The 20,942-nt window shown below is 47.0% G+C and overlaps 1 protein-coding gene across 1 annotated transcript in view; it reads left to right on the top strand.

Annotated features, from left to right (window-relative positions):
* Positions 1-20,942, top strand: part of ADPGK (ADP dependent glucokinase) — an 87,109-nt gene that overhangs the window by 21,454 nt on the left and 44,713 nt on the right. The window contains exons 3-4 of the mRNA XM_030190367.1: positions 7,265-7,327; positions 8,171-8,291. Coding sequence (XP_030046227.1) covers positions 7,265-7,327; positions 8,171-8,291 — 184 coding nt within the window. The remainder of the gene's footprint in view (positions 1-7,264; positions 7,328-8,170; positions 8,292-20,942) is intronic.

Genomic DNA, 20,942 nt, shown 5'->3' on the forward strand with positions numbered 1-20,942 from the left:
ATCATACAACTTTCCAAAGCTTAACTGAACATTGTTTTAGTCGCTCAAAGATGTATCCCCTACCCACCCTCCCCCCTCCCTCCGGCACTACGGGGAAGATAGTAGCTCTTCCCTCATAAGCTCATATGGTTGCCAGATTTTTGTAAACAATGCCACCTGCCCCCTTCTCATAGCTGTTAATTTTGACATCTGATATATGAAATCCACCTTTCGAGTTATCAGCTGTAATGATGGTATGTTTTTCTGTTTCCAGGCCCGAGCTATTACAATTTTTGCTGCTACAAAGTATTGCACTGCCAATTTGTGCAAGTGGGCCTTCACTCCCGGGGGTCTAAGGTGTAACAGGCAGTATTCAACTCGCCCTGGATATTGCACCTTCAGGATCGTATAAACCATGTGCAGCACCCGTGCCCAATACTCTCTCACCTTTGGACAATCCCACCATATATGCATAAATGACCCTTGTGACCCACACTCTCGCCAACATTCCGCTGACATACTCGGGTATATCCGTTTAAGCCTTACCGGCGTGTAGTACCACCAGTAGAAAATTTTGTACCCATTTTCAATTAGTGGTTGTGCGATTGAGGGTTTCAACAAAGATCTAAAAATATGCATCCAGTCACCTGAGGGGAAGGTCCTATGCAGCTCCTGCTCCCACCTATGAACATAGTAATCCTGCAGGGTCACAAGCAAGAGCAGGGCCCTGTATATTCTAGTTACACTTCCTTTCCCCCCTCCCTCTCTAATTGCTCTCTCTAATCCTGTTTCCACCAGATCCAATTCCTCCCCTGCACGCCTGCGTAGGAAGTTCCTTAGACAGTGGTAGAACACCAGGTCGCGCTCCTCTAGGCCATACTCTTCCTGCAGCTCAGCAAACTCTTTTATCGACCCCTGTTCCCACACCTGCCCCAGCCTATAAAGCCCTTTGCGTGCCCAGTCCTGATAGGCTTTCTCAGACTCTCCCAATGGGAACCCTGGGGCTCTACAGATAGCCATTTGTAAGAAATACTTTCTATCCGGGAACACCCTCCTTCTCATCTGGAGCCAGGTTGTCAGTAAATGATTTAGGCCTACCGGGACTCTGCGTATTACCGCTCTTATCTCACTCTCCGGGGACCAGAGTATATTTCCCAGATATCGCGTGGCTAGCCATGCTCTCTCCCAGTGAAACCACTTTTTGTTATTTTCCGGGTACCAATTGGCCAAGACCCGCAACTGTGCTGCTTGATAATAGAGGAGGAAATTTGGGACTCCCATACCTCCCCTAGACGGTGTTTGAAACATCATCGACCTGCGCACCCTCGGAGGCCTCTTACGCCATATGTATGCAAACATTTTCCTATTCAGCTGTTGAAAAAAGGAGCGCGGGATCGGTATTGGGAGAGCCAAAAATAGATATAATAACTTGGGCAATAGCATCATTTTTATGGCATGCACTCTCCCCATCCATGACAATGTCATGCCTTCCCATCTGTCTAATTCTTCAAACAGCTCCTTCAGCTTTCTAGGGTAATTCCCCTGGAACATAGTCTCTATCCTATCAGTTACCTGAATGCCTAGGTACTGAATAGATTTCTCAGCCCACTTAAAGGGGTACATCCTCTGTAATATCTGGGCCTCCTGTACTGGTGTTGTAAGGTTAAGTATTTCTGATTTATTGATATTTATTTTGAATCCAGACAATTGCCCATACTGTGTCATAACTTCTATTACTCGCTTTAGAGACTGTCGAGGATGCGCTAAGGTCAACAAGATATCATCTGCAAAGAGCATAATTTTATGCTCTCGTTTACCCCTTACCACCCCTTTTATGTCCCTTTGCTCACGAATTCTCTTGGCCAATGGTTCGATTGAGAGTGCAAATAGTAATGGAGAGATCGCACATCCCTGCCTTGTGCCCCTACCCAGGTCCAAAGGTTTAGAAAGTGAGCCATTAATCTTGATCGCTGCCATTGGCTTAGTATACAATAGTCGGAGCCACTGTAGAAACTTGCCTCCTATCCCTATCTTCCTTAATACTGCGAACAGAAAGGGCCATTCCACTCGGTCAAACGCCTTCTCTGCGTCGACCGAGAGCAGAAGTACCGGTACTTCCTCGTCCCTAACTTGTTGAATAATGTGTAATAGGCATCGAGTGTTGTCGAAAGTCTGACGTCCGGCGATAAAGCCCGCCTGATCCTCGTGAACCAAGAAGGGCATCAACCCCTGCAGCCTCTTGGCCAAGATTTTGGTGAAAATCTTATAATCTGTATTTAATAGTGATATCGGTCGATACGACCCACACTGCAATGGATCTTTCCCCGGCTTTAATATCACGACTATCTCTGCCATTCTCCAGGAGCTCGGAAGTTCCTGGGCTTCATCAAAGGAGGCAATTACCCTCATCAATAGGGGCGCTATCCACTTGGAGAATAGTTTATAGAACCGAGTGGGGAATCCGTCTGGACCCGGGGCTTTATTATTTGGGAGGTCAGCGATTGCCTTCTCAATATCCTCTAAGGTCACAGGGTTCGATAGCTCCTCCAGCTCCCCCCTAGACGCCCCTGGAAAGTCCATCCCCTGCAGATAATGGGCTACTTCCTCTGACACTACCACCCGTTCCGACTGATATAGTCGTGTATAAAATTCCCAGAACACTTCCTTTATTTTCTCTGTTTGGGTATATTGTTCCCCCGACTCATTCTTTATGCTCGAGATGGCATTCCGTTGGGCCTGCTTTTTAAGCTTTAACGCGAGCAACCTACTGGCTCTATTCCCAAATTCAAAATGTTCTTGTTGTGTTTGTTGTAGTTGCATCGCGATCTCTGCCATTTGTATGTCATTAAGTTGGGCTCTAAGATTATGTAGTTCTCCTGCCTTCACACTATCATTCGGGTCTGCTTTATGCGATCTCTCCATTTCAGCCAACTCCGCCCTAAGGGATGATTCCCGCTCTGTCCTCGTCCTGTCCAAATGTGCCTTAAGAGCTATTAATTGTCCCCGTAAAACTGCTTTAAATCCCTCCCATAGGCTCACCGGATGCACCTCTCCCGAATCATTAAACTGGAGATACTCCACAATGTGTTTTTCAATTACAGAAATATTCTGCGGGTCTAAGAGAATCGCCTCATTCAGACGCCATTGCCTCCGCTGTTTACCCCCTTCACTTATCTTCATAGTCAGCACCACCGGGGAATGGTCAGACCAGGTTCTAGGCTCAATAACCACCTCCAACATTTTTTCCCGTATCAGACCATCCCCCAGCCAATAATCTATCCTAGAGTATGTGTTGTACTTGGGGGAGAAGTAAGTGTAATTCCTTTCTGACCCGTGAGTCTCTCTCCAGAGGTCTAACAGCCCCCACCGTGCCATCCATCCCTTCATCGCTTCTCGCTCCCTTTTTGCATATGTTACTGTTCCCCCCGAGTTATCCACCAAGGGGTCCAATGTTAGATTTAAATCTCCTCCCACAAGCAGATGGCCCTTGGCAGATCTTTGTAAAAGCCCCTCTAGCTCCTCCAGGAATAAACCCTGTCCCTCGTTGGGTGCATATGCACATACCATAGTGTAATACGTGTTGTACAGGGATACCACCACTATCACGTATCTGCCCGCTTTATCCTTTAGTACTTTATGGACCTCCCATGGAAGAGAACCTGAAAGGGCTATAAGCACCCCCTTTGTTTTCTTATTATCTAAGTTGGATGCTCCATGCACTATGGGGTATCGTCTATGACGCATCAAATGTGCATGATTGCGCTTTAGGTGAGTTTCTTGAATAAACAGCACATCCGCTTTTAAACGTATGGCTTCCCTAAAAACCTGCCTACGTTTCTGGGGGGGTGTTAAGACCTCTCACATTAAGTGTTACACATGTGCATACAGTCATAGCTATCCATTTTTATCACGCTAATCAACTTCCCCCTCAGTGCCCTTTCCCCCCCCAACCCTCCCTCCAACCCCCACCCTACCTTCCCCCTCATCCAATCATGACATACCCTGTTCCCCATACATGGCATGTCCATAAAGAGGAAGTCACGTCCATCCTTCAGCAACTAGCTATCAGTCTTAACCTAACGACATACAGCTTCTTGTCCTACATGCAAAGTATACTCAGCACTCGATTGCATCCGCTTCTCACGGCAGCTCAATCCAGTTTCATCCCTTGTCTGCAGACTGTGTCAGTTTCTTCTCCGAAATTTGCCTGCGCAGTCTTCCCTTGCCTTGTGTAACTCGCTGCCATTTCGGCCTGCCTTTCCTTGGGCGCTCAGCCACCTGGGAACGCTCGCTTTCTGCAACTGGTTCTTCTTGCGCCATATATGCTTGGGCCTCTTCCAACGACACCACTCTGCATTGCTTACCGTCCTTATAGAACAACAGGGCAAAAGGATGCTGCCATTTATATCGGATCCCTTCATCTCTAAGTTGAGCAGTCAGCGGTCTCAGTTCGCTCCGTCTTTTGAGCGTGGTGGACGACAGATCGTGATACAGCTCTATGGGATAGCTGTCCCATTCCACAGGCTCTGCTTCTCTCGCCTTCTTCATTATTTCTTCTTTAGTTTTATAGTCCTTGAAGCAGGCCACTATATCCTTAGGTGCATTCTTATTCCGTCCTCCCAGCGCTCTATGTGCCCTCTCAATTATGATATCAGTTGGGGCACGTGGATCCTCCACCTTCGATAACAGCTGAGCCGCTATACGCTGAACTACCTGCTCACAGTTCATATACTCCGGGAGCTCTGGGACGCCGCGAATCCGGATATTGGAACGCCTACTTCTATTTTCGAGGTCCTCTACCTTGTCCAGCAGAAATTGAGTGTCTTCACTCTGACCTCGCACCCGCTGTTCCAGCGCCTGGACTGCCTCCACGTTTTCCTCTAGGCCCGACTCCACCTCCGCTACTCGGTTGCCCAGCTCCACCATCTCTCCTCTAAGTTCCGCCCCAAGGGCTGCTATATCTTGACGCACCTCTTTTAAATCTTTTAAGTCCGTTCGTATCTCCTGGAACCACGTGCAGAGTTTTGCCCAAACTTCCTGCTGAGGTATGTTCTCCACGTCGCCTCCCATTATTTCTGCTACTTCTGGGCTCCCTTGTTGCGTTCCAGTCAGGCGCGTGCTCTCGCCATCTTGCAGGAGGCCCGATTTCGGCTCCCTGCGTTTGAAGCCGTAGGCTTGCAAGTCAGCCGATTTGGCCGTCCCCGACGCCATCTGGGCTTTCACCTCGTATTCCCCCCTCGTTTTTTTATAATTTCGCTGGGGAACGGATCGTTAGTGCCGCTCGTTTGCTGTTGCCTCGTCAAGTTGCTGAGGAGCTCCCTTTTCAAGCAGCCATTCGCGCTGCTGACGTCACTTCCTCGCTCCACAATATATTATTTCAACTATAAGATTTTTTGTTTGTGTTTTTTAAATGTAAAAAAAAAATTGTATTTCTTCTCTTTTACTTCTATTTTTATGGTTTCTTATAACTTTGGATAAGTTAAACTTCAATGCCAAGAAGTGTAGAGTGATGCACTTGGGGTGCGGAAACCCAAAAGAGAGATACCGGATAGGAGGGGAGAGATTAGTAAGCTCGACTCAAGAGAGAGACCTTGGGGTGTTGGTGTCGGAGGATCTGAAGGTGAAGAAACAATGTGAGAAGACGATGGCCGTGGCCAGAAGGATGCTAGGCTGTGTAGAAAGGGGCATAACCAGCAGAAGAAAGGAGGTGTTGATGCCCCTCTAAAAGTCATTGGTGAGGCCCCACTTGGAGTATTGTGTTCAGTTTTGGAGGCCATATCTTGCTAAAGATGTAAACAGATTGTAAGCAGTGCAAAGAAAAGCTATGAAAATGGTATGGGATTTGCATTGCAAACCGTACAAGGAGAGACTTACTGACCTGAACATGTATACCTTGGAGGAAAGTAGAAACAGGGGTGATATGATACAGAAGTTCAAATATTTGAAAGATATTAATCTGCAAACGAACTTTTTCCGGAGATGGGAAAGCGGTAGAACTAGAGGTCATGAATTGAGGTTGAAGGGGGGCAGACTCAGGACTAATGTCAGGAAGTATTTTTTCACAGAGAGGGTAGTGGATATGTGGAATGCCCTCCCGCGGGAGGGGGTGGAGATGAAAGCGGTAATGGAATTCAAACATGCATGGGATAAACATAAAGGAGTCCTGTTTAGAAGGAATGGCTCCGTGGAATCTTAACGGAGATTGGGTGGCGACGCTTGTAATTGGAAACAAAACAGGAGCTGGGCAGACTTCTACAGTCTACGCCCTGATTGTGACTGAATAGATAGGGATGGGCTGGAGTGTAAATTTTAAGGGGCTTCAATGTTAGCTTCAGAACTTAGTACAAGAACAGTACTGGGCAGATTTCTGTGGTCTGTGCCCTGAGAAAGGCAAGGACAAATCAAACTTGGGTATACATATAAAGTATCACATACCATGTAAAATAAGTTTATCTTGTTGGGCAGACTGGATGGACCGTACAGGTCTTTATCTGCCGTCATTTACCATGTAAGAGAAGTGACAGTCACAGAGAAGAGAGGGGGTAGGAAAGAGAGAGAGAGAAGTGTCGGTCATTGCTGGGGAGGGGGAAGCACAGAAAATGTCTTGTGATTTGACTATAAGTTGAGACCCCAATTTTTGGGCTCTTTTGGGGGGGGGGGGGGGCAAAAATCTCAACTTATAGTCGAGTATATATGGTATTATCAGTCTTTTACAGTGTTCCACAATTCCTGTCAACTGGGAGTTTCTCCTTTTTGTGTCAGCCAGGGATAAAGGGGTTAAACTTGCCCTTTGACTCAAACTGGTTCTACTACCTGCCTTTACTAAGGATGTTTTTTTTAATCTTTTTTTTTTTTAACTCTGATATGCTAATGGCTGTAACCACATTCTCTGGCAACAAGTTCCAGAGCTTATCTATTTCTTAGGTGAAAAAAATATTTCCTCCTGTTTGTTTTAAAAGTATTACCATGTAACTTCATTGAATATCCTCTAGTCTTTGTACTTTTTGAAAGAGTAAAAAGTGATTCACTTTTATCCTTCTACACCACTCTGCCGTCTATCATATCTTCCCCTCAACTGTCTCTTCTCCAAGTTAGGAAGAGGCTAATAGAGTTCAGAGATCAAGTCTTTTATCTACTCACTGGGGCAGGGCACAGTTCCCATATGCCACTGGGAGTTATACTGTCAGTTCTCTACAGAAAGTCTTTACCTTCATATAGTGTATTATTATTCTTTTCTTGCTTTGTTGGGTAATGTATATTTTTTTCTGTGTTTTTTGTTCTACAGCACTATGTGGGAGGAAATGCTGCTCTGATAGGACAGAAACTGGCATCAAATCCCAATCTGACAGTAAGCATCAAAAATACTTGACTCTGAAATGTACCTGAATGTAGCTCACCTTGAGCTGCTACTGAAAAGGTGTGAGCAAAATCTAAATGAATACCTAGATGGATAGATAGTTGTTAACACTCGGTGACACAGCCAGGCATGTGTCACTCTGCCAAGCCACTGACCAGGGTATTGGAGCAGGCTTGAAGGAATGGAGCAGTGGCTTGGTACCAATACAGCCAGAGCTTTGCCACCCCACCAGTGGAGAGCTTTGCATATTCAGCAGTTAGTACTGTGAGTGGTAGCTAGAGGTGTGCAAATGGATGTAATCTGGTCCCCATTCCCACCCCTCCCCAATCAATTCTTTTCCATCCCTGCTACTGTCCCCTCATCATCCCCCCAGTTATCGTTCCCATCCCTGTACCCAACCCACACTTAAAAGACCTTGTAAATTTAAATGAAACATAAAACGTGTCCTATAACTTGTTAAAATTTAACACAAAATAATAGGCATTACTTTTTTAAATATGCAAGAAAACATATTATTAACATTAACCGCTCTTTCACCATTTAAAAATCTATCTATCTATCTATCTATCTATCTATCTATCTATCTATCTATCTATCTATCTATCTATCTATCTATCTATCTATCTAAGTTTCCAAACTGGGGTGTGCACAGGGACATAATTTGGTCCCCATTCCCACATTATTAACTGTTTTATTACCAACATCATGTATTCCCACAGGTTTCCTGTTGTCCCTATCCCCATACACACCTCTAGTGGTGAAATCTTGTGTCATTTAGTATGTGATGGGATTTTGTGGCCTTTGTCTAAAGATCTTTCTATGCTTTGTTGCCAGGTTCTCCTTTGTGGCCCAATTGGTCCTAAACTCCATGAGCTTCTTGATGAACGTATTGCTGTCCCCCCAGCATCACTGCAGGAAGTAGATGAATTCCATCTTATCCTGGAATTTAAAGCAGGTACTACCAGCTTGGTTGCACCGGATATCTTTCCAGCTGCAGTGTAGAATCCTCTCAGTTTTTTAATGACAAACCAGAAGGAACTTGTCCTTTTATGCGATGGTGGAGAAAGAGTGGTAGGGAAACTAGGCCCTGGCACTTGAAGAGGATCCAGCGAAAGTGTACAAAGGCAGAAGATAAGCTGGAGGTGGGGGTTTGAGGTGGATAGGAGAGGAAGAGCTGAGAGGGGTAGAAAAAAGAGGGAATGGGGAGAGGGGGAGGGGGGAGGTCAAAGAGTAGGTCTCCTACATCTTTCTCCTGCCTGTTCACACACCTTGCTGCTGGATCATGTGGGTGTACAGGAGGGGGAAACACTCCATTTGTTGCATTTTATAATGTTACTTTTCAACTTTTTTTTGTTTCTGGCCCAATGATTTTCTCCTGCTCCTTTGGCTTCTAGCCAAACTGAAACCTCCTGCTAGTCTGTGGTACTGTAAGCCTTTATTTGTAGTTATCTAGGTTTTCTCCCCATTTATTTTTTCTTAAACATTTATATGCCCCCATCCATCTATTCCATTTCTGAGCAGGTTACATCTTAAACCTTCTCTCCCTCCCATTGCAGCCATAGTCCTTGACTTGGGGTCACAGAGCAGCTCCTTCTGGAACTCAATGTGTACATTGTAAGTGGAAGCACTTGAGTAAATTTGGTGGTGCCAGATCCCTTTCCTTCCCCCCCATTGCTGCCATTTAATTCCTCTTTTGTCATTTGGGCTGGTATTCATTCATATTGGGCTGAAAGATCTCCTACCTCTTGGGGGGGGGGGGGGGGGGAAAGAAAAGCCTTGGGCCAGTGAAAAAGGAAACCAGCAAGGCTCTGGTGAGGAGCTACTTCTTTGTGCCAACTCCTCTGAGGCAGTGCATCTACAGACAATGGTGTTAACCTTCTGTACTGTAAGTCACTGCTTTTTGTGGGTTCTTCGGCATGGCAGCCCTGGCGGAAACAGTAAAGTTCTGCTTCCGGTGTGGGAGCTGGTGAGCAGCGTTGGGCCTCTGAGCAACATGTAATTGCGCTTCCTCCAACAGTCCCCTGCTGGGTGATTCAGCTGCAAAGGCTGCTCCCAAGCTCATCAGGGCTGTGGGAGGATGTTCTGGCAGTCTTTACCTCAGACTGCACATCCACAGCGGCCATATTTGAAGCACAAACGTGGTGCTGTGGGGGACTCTGTGTAGGAATCCTCTCAGGTGACAGTGTCTGGGTCTCAGCTTAGGTGAGCTGGATTTGCAGGTTGGGGGAGGTTTGGGACAGGCTTCTTTGGAGACTCCATTTTCTCCAGAGTTGAGTTTGTGCTGTTGATTCCTCGAGCATTCTTGTTGAAGTGGCCTTTGTCCTTCCAGCTCTTTCCTGCTCCCCCAGGGGGGGTGGTTCTGATCAGCAGCCAAAAAGGGCACATTTGGAGGCTCATAGGGAGGTTGAGGAGATCTCCTTACCATTGGACTATGACTCTGATGCTGCTCTGGGGGGGGGGGGGGGGGGGGGGCTCATGTCTTCTATCTGGAGGAAGGTGAGCTGCCTCCTGAAGAGGGAGATAAACCCCCAGTGGCGAACTGCCATCACTCATTTCTGAAGTGCTAAAGGAGCTTAACATTTCATCTCCTGAACCCATTGGTTCAGAGCCTACTTCTCATCCTCTGATGTTGGGCACTAAGAAGACTCCTAAAACCTTTCAAATTCTTATGGCAATGCTGGTGCTTATCGCTGCGAAGTGGGACTCCCCTGGCTAGGGCTAGAGCTATGGTTTGGCTTTGTCCCCTCCCAGCACAGGAGTTAGTCCTTAAGGTGGACTGTTTGCAGGGCCGCCGAGAGGGGGGGGACAGGGGGGACAAAGTTCCCGGGTCCCGGGCCTCAAAGGGGGGCCCAGCGCCGCAGTCCCACCCGCCACCGGGCCCTTTCCACCCGAACCCCCGCCAGCAGAAGTGCTGTCTTCTGACTCCGGCGTGCGCGGTCCACACAGACGTGCTCCTCTCAGCTGATCTTCGCTGTACTCTGCAGGGCTTCGATGTGTCAGACGTCCTGCACGTGCAGGACGTCAGACGCACCGAAGCCCTGCAGAGTACAGCGAAGATCAGCTGAGAGGAGCGCGTCTGTGTGGGCCGCGCACGCTGGAGTCTCAGAAGACAGCACTTCTGCTGGCGGGGGGTCGGGTGGAAGGGGCCCGGTGGCAGAGGCGGGTGGGACTGTGGCGCCGGGCCCCCTCGGGGGGGGGGGGCGGCAGTGGGGGCTGGGGACCCAGGGGCGGCCTTGTCCCGGGCCCGGCCCAGTCTCTCGGCGGCTCTGACTCTTTGGTCACAGCTGTGACCAAGAAGACTACGCTTCCAGTTGAGAACAGTACTGTTTTTTAATTTTATTTTCAGCACTTGATATACAGCAAGTGATCCCTGAAGCGACTATGTGGTTTACAATTTCTATTTGTTATGATTGGGGTCTGAACCCCTCTCAAACTTACCTCTTTCCTGGGGGTCAGCTTCTTAGCTGGCTTCTGTTTCTTTTCTCTGTCCTTTCTGAGCTGGCTCTGTCTCTCTGTGCTGGCAGCTTCCAGCAGCATGGGGTTAATTGTTTTACTTTACTACAGCTGTGTGTTGCCTGAGTTGCCCTAACTCTCTTTGGGTGTACTGGCTTCAAGTATTTCACGGTTTTGCATTGGTGTGGGTTGGGCCTCTCTGGGTCAGTGTGCTTTTGCCTAGGTCTAGGGAGTGTGACATCATCAGGGAGGGCCTTGATAAGGAAGTGGTGTTGTTTCCTTCAGGGCCTTTGCAACAGTGGTGTTTGCTTTAGGTAGGGTGGTGCAGTGTGCACTTCTGACCTTGTGTCTAGTTTCCCTGCTTGCTTTTGCTAAGGGCCAGGTTAGTGTTAGTGCAGTGTGCACTGGTGACTGTGTGTTTAGCTTTCCTGCTTTTCCCTTTTGGTTCCCCTGCTGTTCCCTCTTGGGTTTTGGAAGCATTGCTGTGGGTAGGGCTTTGGAAGCTCTGTTGCTGATAGAAGTACTTCAGGGTTTGGTGTTAGGAACACTGCAGAGTTTGCTGTTAGAAGTACTTCTGGTGTTTGTGCTATTGGGAGCATTGCAGTCTTTGCTGTTGGTGTTTGCTGCTTTAGAAGCACTTTTGGCTTATGTGTTAGCTTCACTGCTTTTTCCTTATGGCTCCCCTGTCTTCCCTTTTAGTGCTAGGAGCTCTTCTGGTTGCTTGCCAGAGTAGTGCTTAGGAAGCACCTTGTTAGTTGTATCTAGCTTGCTAGAGCAGTGCTTAGGTAGCTGGTTAGTTCTGTGTTTAGCTTATTAGTGTAAAACTCTGCTTGTAGCTTGGTGCTTAGTAGCACCTGTGTTAGCTTTGTGTTTAGTTCCCTGCTCTGTTAGTTTAGGGCTTAGGAAGTCCCTTTCTTGAGCAGGGATTAGGAGCTCATGTTTAGTATAGGGCTTAGGAAGTCCTTTTGTCAGTTTACTGTTAGGAACACTCCTGCTGGTTTAGGGCTTGGGAGCACGTAGATCAGTTTAGGGTTAGGAGCACTTCTGTTTCCAGTCCTGGTCCCTATGTCATCCGGTATCCAGTAAGTCCTGTCGGCTACTCGAACCCAGGAGCTCAACTTCTGGGGGGCTTAGTAGCTAAGTGCAGGTGAAGCTGTGTGGACCAGTCCAGTGTGCTCCAGTCCTGTGTCCTCCAGTCTGGGGGACCAGTCCAGTGTGCTCCAGTCCAGTGTGTTCCGGTCCGGTGTGTGTTCCAGTCTGGTGTGCTCCAGTCCAGTGTGTTCCGGTCCGGTGTGTGTTCCAGTCCGGGGGATTGCAGTCCAGTGTTCCAGTCCTGTGTCCTCCAGTCCGGGGGATTCCAGTCCATGTGTTCCGGTTCGCTGGGCAGTGCCTGCAGTCCCTGCCGGTGTGTTTACCCAGTGTTGGTTGGTGGGTTTTGCCTGCTGCTGTCGCTCCTCGTCAGCAGTCCAGGGGCTCACGTTTGCTCCAGAGCCCAGTCCCGTGGGCTCTGAACCTGAGAACCTGACACTATTGCAGGTACTTGGCACTGTCCCTAATGGGCTCACAATCTAAGTTATATTTATTATACCTGGGGCAATAGTTCTCAAGGATGTCCAAGATCGCAGACTAGAATCATCTCAAACTCTTCTTTGAGGTGGCTGCCTTGTGTTTGCAGGCCACAGTTTGTGGTTTATACGTTGCCCTGCGCATGCTTGAGTTGGGTACAGGAAGCATCCACAGTGGAGGATCTCATCCAGTCCCTGCCTTCCCTGGAAGCCGGTTTGGTCTATCAGGCAGACTTGTATGATCTTCTGAGAGCCTTGGCCAAGGATGTGTGCTTGGCAGTTAACAGCAAGGTGTTGGCTTTGGCTCTGGCACTGGGCAGCAGACGCAACCTCCAAATCTAGGCTTGGCACCTCCCCTTTCATGGCAAGCTCCTATTTGGAGAGGACTTGGAGAAGATTGTTAAGAATCTGGGAGACTCTAAGGGCCGGCGGCTGCCTGAGGATAGGTGTAAGGTCCCTTTCAATTCCACTCAGTCTCATTCTAGATTTAGGGATGCAAGGTGCTACAGGCCTGGGAAGTCTAGTTCCTATCAAAGATCTGGCTTTCAGCAGAAGAAGCAGCCCTTTTGTGGGGACAGGCGTCCCTTGCCTTCCAGTGCTAGAGTGGCCCCGGCTGCTCGGGGGTCCTCATCAGAGGACCTCTCTTCTTATTCCTTGAAGAATGGGTCAGAATCTGTTCAGACAGTGGGTCTTAGAAGTGGTCCGGGATTTGGAATTAGCCCATCCACTCGCAGATTATTTTTCTTGGCTTCCCCGTGTAAGGCTCCCACCAAGATGCTTTCTTTTTTGCTGCTCTCTCTTTTTGGAACTCGCTCCCCCTTCATATTCATGTAGAATCTTCCTTTAAGGCTTTTAAGCCTGCGCTAAAGGCTTGGCTTTTGCAGAAGCCTTTGAAACTATGTTCCCTTGAGAATGGACTCTGGCTGTATGTTATTGCTCTGGCTTGTTGATTTTGTTTGCTTTTTATTTCCTCCTGTTCTATAAAGTAGTAAGTTTGACTTTTGCTAGGATGTGTTATCTTTCCTATCCAAATTGTAGTTCTTTTCTCTTTCAATCTTTTTATATTTTGCTTATTGTAAACCACTGAGACCTGCTAGTTATCTTTAGCAGTATAGCAAATTTAAAATAAACTATTGCTAGACCTCCTTCGTTTGGGGGCAGTGCAGACAGGGGTCTGAACTGATATTCCATCTATTTGGTTCCCAAGAAGGGTGGGGCCTTCCATCCAGTGCTCGACCTCAAGCACATAAACACAGCCCAGAAGGTCAGGCGCTTTCATATAGAGAACTTGCAGTCTGTTATTGTGTTGGTTCAGCCTGGGGAGTTTAACCTTTCTAGATCTCAAGGAGGCATATTTCCACATTCCAATTTGGCCTCCGCATCAGTGCTTTTTTTCTTTTCTCTGTGTTGTGGGAGCATTATCAGTTGCAGGTGATTCCGTTTGGGTTGGCAACAGCTCCTCAGACCTTCTCCAAGGTCATGGTGGTAGTTGCAGCCTTTCTATGTCACGAGGGATTCGGGTTCATCCCTCTCTGGACAATTGGTTGATCAGAGCATCGTCCAAATAGGGGAGTGTCCAGGCAACAGCCAGAGTGGTCAGCCTGCTTCATTTCCTCAGTTTGGTGGTCAGCCTTTCTAAGAAACAGTCACAGGAATAGTACAGAAGAATGACACCTCCAAAGCCACGAGTGAGCTGAAGTAATCATACACAGAATTTATTCAAACTCATAGACTCAACACAGTGCCATGTTAAGGCGCTTGCTGTGCCTGCCTCAGGAGTCTAAAAATCACTTGGAATAACAATAACATTTAAAAATGCATTCAGTAAAAATATAATAAAAACAATTATCATAAAAACAAACATCACAATATGTTAAAGTTATATATGAATAAAAAATAGAAATGACACATCCAATGGAGGAGGTGTGTGTGAAGCTTCATAGTACACGGGGTATGATCACCTTTTTATACGCGTCCTTGGTAGCTCACCAAAAGCCTTCACTTTCACATAGGCGACGGTGGGAGCAGGAATTAGATTTCACTTTAGCTGATGAAAAATGGCTGCAGCTGGAAAAGGGGATTTTAAGCTCTGCGAGGTCAGTGTATGTGAAAGAGAATGCAGTTAAAGTGTTCTTCCGGTGGTACCTCACTCCGGCGTGTTTACATCATATGTTTGTGCAGGTTCCCGATGGTTGTTGGAGGACATGTGGTGTTGTGGGTACTATGGGGCACATATGGTGGACATGTCCAAAGGCAAAAGCTTACTGGAAGGCGGTGCAGGCGTGGCTGGACAGACCTGTGCGGTGGCATCCTTTAGTCTTCCTACTGGGGCAGCGACCAGAGGGCCTTAAAGGGCATGAATGGCTGCTGGTAAGGGGGGCCCTGCAGGCGGCCAGAGTGAACTTGGCGCAGTGTTGGAAGTCACCCCTAGTACCATCGCTGGTACGCTGGCTTACCAAGCTCCGTTACATGTGTGAAATGGAGAGGTTGACAGCAGTTAAATGCAGGACCTTGCTTAGGTGGGAGAGGATATGGATGCCATTCCTGAATGTTGTGTGGGGGAGAGTGGTGCTGGACCGAACGACAGGAGGGAGTAATTGAGGAGGGTAGGGGGGGAGGGAGGAGTCGAGGGGGGGGGTAGTAGGGTGGGGTGGGGGTTAGCTGGGGGGGGGGGGTCGCTTGTGAATAAACCTGAAAAAGTTGAAGTTATCTGGGGATTTGCGGTTGACTTGATACGCAGTATGGTCATTGTTCAGTTTTGTACTGAGATTTTTGTTTTTCTTCTTGATGTATTCCACGATGTTTATACATTGTCTTGTATCAAAGTACATTTAATAAAGACTTCTATAAATTAAAAAAAAAAAAAAGAAATGATAGACAATGAATCATAAAAGATAAACAACAAATCATGAAAGATAAACAACAAAATGGTATTCATATAAAATGTGTAGATATGTGTTTATCATTTCAATTTTGGCCCTGGAGGCTGTGGTATGCAGACATAGCCCGGCTATAGATCGACAGCCCTATCTAGCTTCTGTCCCAGAGGCATCTTTTGTCGCAGGGTCTCATCCAAATGGAGGATTCCTCCCCCTTTGGTCTTATGGCATGGCTCTTGAATGGTTGTGATTGAGGAAGAAATGTTATCTGGAGAATGTTGTCACTACGCTGCTGCAGGCCAAGAAGAGGTCGACTTCAGTGGCTTATGTTAGATTTTGGAGGACCTTCGAGTCTTGGTGTTCCTTTGCAAATGTTTCTCCGTTTCAAGCATGCCTGTAGCATATTCTCGCCTTTCTGCAGGAAGGCCTTAGGAAAGGTCTCATGCAGCTCGCTGTACATCCAGGTGGCAGCTCTATCGTGTTTTCGGGGCCACATTCAGGGGTCGTCCCTGACAGCTAATCCGGATGTGGCCCTTCATGGTGTTAACCATTTTCAGCCTCCCAGGCGGGCGGTTTGTCCTTCCTGGAACCTCAGCTTAGTCCTCCAGGCCTTCCAGAGGCCTCCTTTTGAGCCTCTCGATAAGATCACCTTGAAGGATCTCACTCTCAAGACAGTTTTCCTGGTAGCCATTACTTTGACCAGGAGAGTCTCAGAATTGCAGGCTCTTGTCATGTTGGGACCCATTTATTCACTTCTCAGAAGTGGGCATTTCTATCCAGCCATTTCCTTCGTTCCTGCCCAAGATGGTGTTTGCTTTCCATCTGAATCACCGATTTTGCTTCCTGCCTTCTGCAGGAAAGACTATTCAGCAGGGTATAGTTCTCTTTGCTGGATGTTCTAGGATTTTGGTTAAGTACCTGGAGGTAACCAATGACTTCAGGCGTTCGGACCATCTTTTTGTCCTTTGCTAGTCATAAGAAGGTGACCATCGCTTGATAGCTTAAGGATGCCATTTCCTTAGCTTACATTTTGACGGGGGAAAATCCCACCTCTGGGTGTGAAGGCCCATTCCACAAGGGCGCAGGCTACTTTCTTTGCAGAAACCCAGGCTATTTCTATTCATAACATCTGTAGATCTGTGACTTGGTCTTTAGCGTAGATGTTCCTGAGGCATTACCAGCTAGTTGTCTTTGGCAGGGGGACACAGCCTTCAGTGCTTTGGTCCTGGTGGCGGGGGTTGCCATATCCCACCCTACTTGAGGACTGTTTTTTTAATGTTCCGCAAGTCTCTGGATTGATCTCTGGTATGTAATTCTTACCTGATATTTTTCTTTCCTTTAGTTCCAAGAGAACAATCCAGAGACCCACCCTCTGTAGATCTGTGTATTAGGCTCGGCCTGCTGAGTCTGCAGACTTGTTTGGGTGCACGTAGGCCTTTGGATGATGGTGCTGATTCTCTTGGTATGTGTTAATTTATATGTATACTTAGTTTTTAGTTTCCACCATTTGTTGATGTGCTCAGGACCCCAGATGATTTTGCATCCTCATTTGGGGTCATGGACTTTAGTTTGGAAACCACTGCCCTATAGATGAAATAACTTAACTATAAGCACTTTTTTTTTTTTTTTTGCAGAGTCTTGTATTCCAGGCTTGTCTGACTTCAGTCCTGGGGGGTTGCAAACAGGCCACATTTTCAGAATATCCCTAATGAATGTGCATGAGAGTTCCATGCTCACTACCTCCATGTTCTGCAGATCTGTCCCATGCAGGGGCGTAGCCACGGGTGGGCCCGGGTGGGCCTGGGCCCACCCAATTTGGGGTCAGGCCCGCCCAGCAGCAGAGCAATTCCGGTGGCTCCCTTCCCCGTGGCGTGCAGCAGCTTTCACGGTTCACCCCATCTTCCCTCACCCTCCTTGCAGGCCCACCGAGAAGCGATTCCGGTCGCAGGCTCAGCTTCGGCTCGCACACGCTGCCTGCCCGCTGCCGCTCAACAATCTCCTTGCAGCTCCTAAGCGGCAGCGTGAACCCCGAAGCCAGAGACTTCCGGGTTCGCGCTGCCGCTTTGGAGCTGCAAGGAGATTGAGCGGCAGCGGGCAAGCAGCGTGTGTGAGCCAAAGCTGAGCCTGCGACCGGAATCGCTGCTGGACGAGCTGAGGGGGAAGCAAACGGCTCGTCGCCATCATCAGACTGAGACTCTTGGGGGGAAAAAAATAGCTGCACTGCAGGCAACAGCAAAAGTGTGAGCTCCGTGGATTTATCGAATTGCTGGGCTCCTGGGAAAATACTGTGACAAGCAGTAGCTGAGCGTATAAGGATTCGGCGGCAACAGCAAAACATCCAGGAGAGAGGACAGGCTGGGTCCATGCTTGCAGAATTAACAAGAAGAGAGCCCAGAATAGTCTAGAAGATGTGAGCAATATGGCCATGGGGGAGTATAGGCTGCCTGTTGATCAAGAGGAGAGACTGGGAGCGCTGTCTAGAGGAAGAAAGGGAAGAGGGGATAACAAATCTCACCAAACACTCAAACCCTCCCTCTAGCAATGTTGAATCACTACTCTCCCCATATTCACTCACACTGTCCAGTACATTCAGCTTTTCCTATACTCACCCAATCCCCTGTCATTCAATCCTATCCATTAACTCACTCATCTCTCTGTCACTTAGAATTCCCATCCATTCACTCAGTCTTCTTGCCACTTTTAGCCCACCCATCCACTCATAATTCCCCATTCACTTACTCAGCCACCCTCTGTAAATCAAATCCCTAGTGTCTACTGACTCACTTGTCATCTCTCCATTAATTTACTCATTCACGAGTCACGTGAAGCTATGGTGAAGAGAGGTTGCAGGTGAATCTCTCTCCGGAGCCTGCCTGATAATCCCCGTATCTGAAGGAGAATCAAACCCTTCTAACTTGCAATACTCGCTAGAAAAGGACCCAGGGCAACAATCTGGCCAAACAGAACGAGAGAAAAATTAGACATGGCGACGAAAGCAGGCCAAAAAGAAAGACAGAGGGGAAAGACGGCCGAAGACAAAATGGCGACGGCCTTCCCCGAGACAAACCCATCGGTGTCTTCGGCGTGGGTGGCTGAGATCACCTCCGAATTAACGGGGGTGATGGAAGATCTATTAGATCGTCAGCTGATTCCACTTGACCAAAAGTTGGATACTAAGCTGGAAAAGCTGAACACGAAAATAGAGGATTTGACCAAGGAATGCATAGCGTTCCAAACTACAGTCAGTGAGGTGGAAAACAGACTGACGGGAGTGGAAGACTCTCAAAAAAATTTGCAGAACAAGATATCTGACCTGGAATTTAAAATTGAAGACCTGGAAAACCGTTCCAGACGGAATAACATCCGCTTTGTTGGCTTACCTGAAGCGCTCGGGGGAAGACAGTTGGAGAGGATACTAGAACAATGGCTGACCAAAAGTATTGAATTTCCAGCAGAGCTTGGACCCTTAAGAATTGAACGTGCACACCGGCTGGGAGTTCGCCAACTGAACGCTGTTAAGCCACGAGTAATTATCTGCAGAGTTCTCAACTTTATGCACAAGCAATATATATTGCAGGCAGCAAGATCGAATAACTCTCTGACTTATGAAAAAGCAAAAATACTCTGCTTTCAAGACTACTCAGCAGGTATTGCAGCCAAGAGAAAAGCGTTTTCTCCCATATGTTCAAAATTATTTGATTTGAAGATTCGTTTTAGCCTACAATATCCGGCTACATTGAAAATAACACATAAGGGCAAATTGCGTTCATTCACATCTGAAAGGGAGGCAAAAGATTTTGTTGCGCAGCTAGAGCACTCGGACAAGGCTGTTTCTGAGGACACAGAACCTGCGTGAGCCCAAAAAGAACTGCAGCTGTGAGGCTGGGCAAAATTTAGCTCTGGATGAGATTTTTTATATCAACAAACTTGAAGCAGGAGAACTCTTAAGGGGAAGACACCAGTGAGAGACTCTGGAACAGATGGTGGTAGAACTGCTAATTGTTTTGTTGGTATTTAATTCTCTATGATAATACTGTTATGATGGTTATGCTCAACATAAAGGGGAGGAGTTTAAGAAGGGGATTATACTTAGAAGTTTAAAGGTTGGGAAATGTTAAAATGTAAAAGACGAAATAAGAAGGTTCTAGAAGAACTGAGAACTTACAGCAATAAGGGGAGAAGGTGGGTTAGCGTTAAAAAGTGACGGCTTCATATAAGGAAGCATATGGTAAAGGGAGACGGGGAGGAAGAGGGAGGGATCTGGGAGGGGGGGGATGGATTGGTGGGGAATTGGCAGCGGAGAGAATTGATGCGGAGGGTTAAACATGTCAATGAAGTGGAAGAAAAGACACGGTGTACCATAAAATACATTAACATCAGGCCAAGAGAACAGCTAACGTGTGAAATGATGGGGAGCCATAGGCTGGGATGGCTTCTCATGAATTTAAGTATAGATTTGTCAATTAAGGATAATGTGAACTTATACTATGCAAGATGATTAAAATTGTCACTTGGAATATAGGTGGTATACACTCCCCTATTAAAAGATCCAAAATCTTACAGCATCTGCAAAGACTAAGGGTGGACATAGCGATACTGCAGGAAACCCATTTATCTGATGAAGAACATGCAAAGTTGGTTAAATGGTGGGTGGGAGACTGCATTGCTTCCCCAGCGGTGGGCAATAAGGGGGGTGTGGCCATCCTTATTAGGAAAGGGGTGGTGACCCAAATTCATAATCAACATAAAGATACAACGGGTCGCTTTGTGTTTTGTAAGGTTACTATTGCCAGAAAACAAATAATATTAGGTAGTGTGTACGCCCCAAATACATTAGACCTTAAATTCTACAAAAAAGTAACTACAACCATTGCCAACATGGAGGCCCTACCGGTGATAATGGGTGGGGACTTTAATATGCCATGGAATCCACAAATTGATAAATCCCATCCATCAGTGACACGAGGGGAAAGGAACACTAGAGGTTTACCTGACATGTGCAGTACACTAGACCTTTTAGATGTGTGGCGCACGTTACATCCAACAGAGAGAGAATATACGCACCAATCAAGGGCTCATCAAACCCATTCTAGAATTGATTACCTGTTAGTGTCACGCAAGATTTTTACCAATATAAATGAAGTGGAAATAGGTCCTTGTGTGATTTCAGATCATGCCACAGTTTGGATGACTTGGCAATTGGGGGACAACAACTCCCAAGGAGGGGGAAATTGGTCATTTCCTAGTTACCTTTATAAAAGCGGGAAATTTAGAGAATATTTAATAGCTAAATGGGAGGAGTACAAACACTTTAATGAAGGATCAGTACTAGAGGCGCCCACTTATTGGGAGGCAGCAAAGGCAGTCATCCGAGGGGAGATTATCAGCTATGTTAGCAATTACAAAAAACAACGTGATAGAGAATTATTGAGATTGGAAAAACAACTTTTACGTTTGAATACTCAATATGGACATAACCCGGCTCCAAGGGTACATAGAGAAATAATCTCAGTCCAAACAGAGATAAATGCAATGCTGCATGAGAGGGCAATAAAGTCCCAAAATTATTATCGTTTCCAACTTTACAAGCATGGGAACAAAAGTGGTAAATTCCTGGCTAAACTGATTGCACCACAATCAACATCAAGACATATAGGTGCTATTAAAGGCAAGGACGGAAAGCTATTAAACAAGGATAAAGAAATCAAT

Source organism: Microcaecilia unicolor, chromosome 1, assembly GCF_901765095.1.
Source record: "Microcaecilia unicolor chromosome 1, aMicUni1.1, whole genome shotgun sequence".
In the NCBI taxonomy this organism is placed as follows: Eukaryota; Metazoa; Chordata; class Amphibia; order Gymnophiona; family Siphonopidae; genus Microcaecilia; species Microcaecilia unicolor.